Genomic DNA, 5,159 nt, shown 5'->3' with positions numbered 1-5,159 from the left:
GCAGTTCTTTCTGCGTTTCCACTCACATATTTTTAAATCTGTTTCATTGAGGTTCCAAATAATAGCTTTTTTCACTGCTTGTCCTATTTTGGCACAATCCCTAAATTGAACTTGAGTAGTTTTACTGAGGGCACCCATCTCATATGAAATTGAACTATGTTAAACATATTCTACCTGCCTTCCTGATATAAATTACTATGAAATTGATATGGTAATTAATACTGAGACACTAATTTGGGCAAAGAGCACTAATGACTTGTTTAAGACTTGAAGCTAAGTTGAGGACTTGCAACTAGACTTGGACTTGCCTGTCTTGACTCGGGACTTGACTCGAGACTTGAATGCAAAGACTCGAGACTTACTTGTGACTTGTAAAACAATGACTTGGTCCCACCTCTGGTAATTTCTTTATTTGTTCTTGTTTTATTACTGACTGCTTGTCATTTTTTATTCAATTCAAAGTCTGAAATCAAATATCGTGCTACTGCAACAAAATTACCCCACTGTAAAATAAAAAATACACAGAGTGAGCAAAAATTTGAGAGATATCTATGGTAATTAAACAATGTTTACATATGAATAAAAGCCTACATTAGAATCTGTCATATAAATTGGTCTCTTCATTAGAAATTAGCCTACTGATTGTCACCATTGATGAAAAAAAATGTAATAATATTACAAATATCTGTATGGCAGTATATTCTGCAGTTCTTCCCTGCTGCACCGAATATCTATACTTTTCAAAGTATCATATCGAAGTTAGAAATTCAAGTATTGTGACAAAATTAATTTTGTAGGGTGCCACAAATTTGTTAAAATTTCCAAAGGGTGCCGCGACTAAAGAAAGGTTGAGAAACACTGGCCTAGCCTACTCACATGGTTATATGCAAAATGTTATTTAATCATCTATTTAGGTACTTGAATTTTAAATGTATTAAATTCAAATTCACAAACGTTGGCCGTATATTGAGAAATGACTGCAAACTGCAAACTTCATTAATATTATTATTATTATATTCAGTGTCAATTTGTGCAGGTTACATAATTCGGCTACTCCAGGAGACGGCGACACGTGACTGTTTTGTCGTGTCTCAATCGTCTCCATCCCTAATCATACACACCTGAACAACCTAATCAGGGTCTTCAAGATTAGGCAGCTACAGGCAGGTGAGTTTAATCAGAGTTGGAGTTGCGCCAGGCCTCCTTGGATCCTTAAAAACGCATTTCAAAACGCGTTTTGAAAGCCTCCTGATCGATTAAATCAGCGCATTTTTCAGCAGAGTGTATTGTGAGGTCGCAGGTCGAGAGGATGACAGCTCGGGTGTGCTGCTCGTTGATTGCTGCCTTATTGTGTCTCTCTGTTTGTTTGAGCACAACAGATGCTGAAGGAGCAGCCACAGGTGAGATCTTTTAACTTCATTACACAGCGCGAAGAAATATGTAAATAAGAACTTGTATAAAAAAGTACTTTAGGCACATATCAGAACGTATAAATTGGCCAATCAGACGTCCAGTGAAAGTTAAACTGTGTTTGTGTAGTTTAAATAAGTTGTTTATTTCTTCCAGTACAAGGAAAACACTGACCAAGATTGACGTTAATGTTATAGCTACAACTATTTAAGTACTTTGTTTATACAGTAAATGGATCTATTCATTTGGCTGCAGGGTTGTTACCAGGTATGTATGCTATCACTCCTGAACTCCTTTTATTTCCAAATGTTTTGTTCTTTACATGCAATTTAGCATCGGGGCTAATCATGACTTGCAAGCATTTAATGAAGTATTAAAATGCTTGAAGTGTAACCGTGGTGGTCATGGTATATTATAAGTATTTATTCATTTTATATTGTATTAAAATGGACTGTTGTGTTTTGTTGGTGTTACTATGCATTACACTCGCCAGTAGTGGGGTAGGTTCTGTTGTAGTATCCCTCCATGCCTTTGAAACAGTTTAGGGATAAATGGTGGATGTTTAAACCTACTTTGGTTTGATACAGACAAATGTGTGTCTGTTACACTTGAGTTTGATACACGTGTCACACAAGCACTGACTTGCAAGTGCTGAAAAGTGATTTCAGCTCTCTGTGGTCTCCCCTAATGATCCTGTTGAATTCTCTTCATTAGTGGCCAGCTTACTTTTTCTCGAGTCTGGACGAAGCTAATGGTTGTGCTGTCTTGTCAAGGATGTTTCTAATAAAGATTGCTCTAGAAGACATGCATGCTTTAGATATGATTGTGGGGCTGTATGTTTACTCCCTGCTTTCAGTGAGTTTCAATTAATAGTGAGCGTTAGAGGCTTTCCAAAGAAATGCTGAGAAAGCCCTAAATTCTCAAATTACTAGTTTCATGTAATGGCAAAGAAACCACAAGCAACACAATTTAAACTTGAAATTTTGAAGGAGATTGACAAAGTTGGTATGTGTATGTGTATTTACTTATTTACGTCATTTCTGTTGTTTTGTATGTCAGCAAAGCCAGGAGTGTGTCCTAGAAAGAATCTTGAAGTAGCAGTGTCAGGAGTGTGTGCTGAGATGTGTTCCCATGACCGTGACTGTCCAAACAACCAGAAGTGCTGTAGCAATGGATGTGGACATCAGTGTATGGCTCCATATAAAGGTATTTATATTATATTGGTGTGGGTCAGCTTGGGGTTTTTTTATTTTTATTTTTTATTCGGAGGCATTCAGTGAGGTTTCAATCATTTGTTTGTATAACAGAAAAGCCAGGAGTGTGTCCAAGGAGATTCATTGGAGTAGGTTTGTGTAAAACGTTGTGTGTCAGTGACATTGACTGTCCGAAAGATGAAAAATGCTGCAGCACTAAATGTGGACGTGAATGTACACCTCCATTTATAGGTATTTATTATATTGATGCTTTGTTCCCCAAAACGCACGCGCACGTGTTTTTTTTTATTTTTTTTTTTATACAAATTAGGTAATTTTTCTTTCATACGTTTTGTATAACAGCAGAACCAGAAAAGCCAGGAGTGTGTCCAAGCAGAAGCCTCCGAATAGGAGTGTGTGCTGAGATGTGCTCCCATGACCGTGACTGTCCAAACAACCAGAAGTGCTGCAGCAATGGATGTGGACATCAGTGTATGGCTCCATATAGAGGTATTTGTTATATTAGTGTGTGGGTCTGCTTGCTTTCAGTGTTTCTTTTTTTTTATTTTTATTTTTTTAAATGCAGTGAGGCATTCAGTGATCTGCTTTCTCTATCATGTTTGTATAACAGAAAAGCCAGGAATGTGCCCAAAAAACAATCATGAAGCAAGAGTATTTTCAGGAGCGTGTGCTGATAGGTGTTCCCATGATGGTGACTGTCCAAAAGATGAGAAATGCTGCCGCACTAAATGTGGACTTGACTGTACACCTCCATTTGCAGGTATGTTATACATGCTTTGTTCCCCAACACGCACACGTGTGTGTGTGGTTTTTTTTTTTTTTTTTTTTTTTTTTTTTTTTTTAATATATATATATGAAGTACCTGAATTTGGCCCATAGCACCATTTCAAGTGTATTGCTTTTCAAAATAAATATGAATAACTTGGAATACAACTTGCTGTAGAAGTAAAACTTGTGGTTCATGCTATGTTGTGCTGTTTGCTGCTAAATGGACCGACTAATTCTGACTATCTGTGTCCATGCAGTGAGGCCTGATCAATGTCTCAGACCAAATGTGTGCTGATAACTCTTCCCATGATGATCAATGTCCTGCCAGACCGAAGTGTTGCTCAACCACCTGTGCGTGCAGCTAACCATGCCAGTTTAACCATTGGGAACTTTATTTGAGGTCTCCTATGTTCACCAAATAAATCTCAGTTTAGCAAGACTTGTGTGGTTGTTTGTTTTTTTTTTTTTGCTGTCTCCAGGAGCTTGGCAGCAAATGTAGTGGGAAATCCTTGAACTGAAGTATAAAGAAATGATGGTAACTTGCGTCCTGACACCCATTGTCATTTACAAATCCCCACGACGCCTTGCGTCAAGCAAATTGTTGCAAAATTGGGCTAAAATCATGTCTTAACCTGGCATAACACTTATGCGGGAGATTTTAGTACATGTAAATCTTGGTTTAATAGTTTTGTAAAACATTCAGTATTTAGTGACTTTTATTTATTTTTATTTTTTTTTATAAATCTAGTCCTAATGACTGATTTATAATTGATACTTTTGACATCCCTCTTATTAAAATATGGTTTAAAGATTGAAATGTAGAATTTATCATTTTATAAAGCGGTTTATTTGTGAACCTGTATCTGACTATTATTATTATTTTTTTTTTATTTTTTTTTTTTTACTTTCATGTTAAATGTTACCATATTCATTGCCCCTCTGTGGCATTGTGTCCCTGGCGAATTAGTTATTGAAAGTAAGGGTTGCCCAGAAAGATCAAATATCCAAATTTTTAATACACAACTAATCTAATGATCCACCATAAATGAAGTATTCATTGAAATTGGATTTAGAATTAAATTACAAATGGAGTCAGATTATAAATTGGATTTTTTATTTTTTATTTTATTTTATTTTTTTTTATATATATAACAGAAACGGCAGACAAGACACATGCAGAATCTTTCACCCCACGCCACTGGATTCTGTCGTTGGACCAGTGGGTGGTCCTTACACTGGTCTGGCTGGCTAATATAGAGACCTGTTCTCATTTTGTGTGTGTGTGTGTGTGTGTGTGTGTGTATATATATATATATATACAGTGGGTACGGAAAGTATTCAGACCCCCTTAAATTTTTCACTGTTATATTGCAGCCATTTGCTAAAATCATTTAAGTTAATTTTTTTTTTCTCAATGTACACACAGCACCCCATATTGACAGAAAAACACAGAATTGTTGACATTTTTGCAGGTTTATTAAAGAAACTGAAATATCACATGGTCCTAAGTATTCAGACCCTTTGCTGTGACACTCATATATTTAACTCAGGTGCTGTCCGTTTCTTCTGATCATCCTTGAGATGGTTCTACACCTTCATTTGAGTCCAGCTGTGTTTGATTATACTGATTGGACTTGATTAGGAAAGCCACACACCTGTCTATATAAGACCTTACAGCTCACAGTGCATGGCAGAGCAAATGAGAATCATGAGGTCAAAGGAACTGCCTGAAGAGCTCAGAGACAGAAATGTGGCAAGGCACAGATC

The 5,159-nt window shown here is 36.6% G+C and overlaps 1 protein-coding gene across 21 annotated transcripts in view; it reads left to right on the top strand.

Moving 5' to 3' along the window:
- Positions 1-1,177: 1,177 nt before the first annotated feature.
- The window catches only part of LOC107584241 (balbiani ring protein 3-like), a 58,923-nt gene continuing 54,941 nt past the window's right edge, over positions 1,178-5,159 (top strand). For 6 of the 21 annotated variants that reach the window (XM_016270767.1, XM_016270763.1, XM_016270766.1 and 3 more), the window contains exons 1-5: positions 1,178-1,400; positions 1,639-1,677; positions 2,467-2,616; positions 2,718-2,855; positions 2,967-3,113. In XM_016270767.1, the coding sequence (XP_016126253.1) occupies positions 1,310-1,400; positions 1,639-1,677; positions 2,467-2,616; positions 2,718-2,855; positions 2,967-3,113 (565 nt within the window). In that variant the 5' untranslated portion in view covers positions 1,178-1,309. Of the gene's footprint in view, positions 1,401-1,449; positions 1,453-1,635; positions 1,678-2,466; positions 2,617-2,717; positions 2,856-2,966; positions 3,114-5,159 lie in introns of all 21 variants that reach the window. The other 15 variants (XM_016270755.1, XM_016270754.1, XM_016270753.1 and 12 more) reach the window with 15 other exon arrangements.

Source organism: Sinocyclocheilus grahami, unplaced genomic scaffold (assembly GCF_001515645.1).
Source record: "Sinocyclocheilus grahami isolate Dianchi unplaced genomic scaffold, SAMN03320097.WGS_v1.1 scaffold58.1, whole genome shotgun sequence".
Lineage (NCBI taxonomy): Eukaryota > Metazoa > Chordata > Actinopteri > Cypriniformes > Cyprinidae > Sinocyclocheilus > Sinocyclocheilus grahami.
The sequence above is the reverse complement of the archived record's forward strand: the minus strand, read 5'-3'. Positions and strand labels throughout refer to the sequence as shown.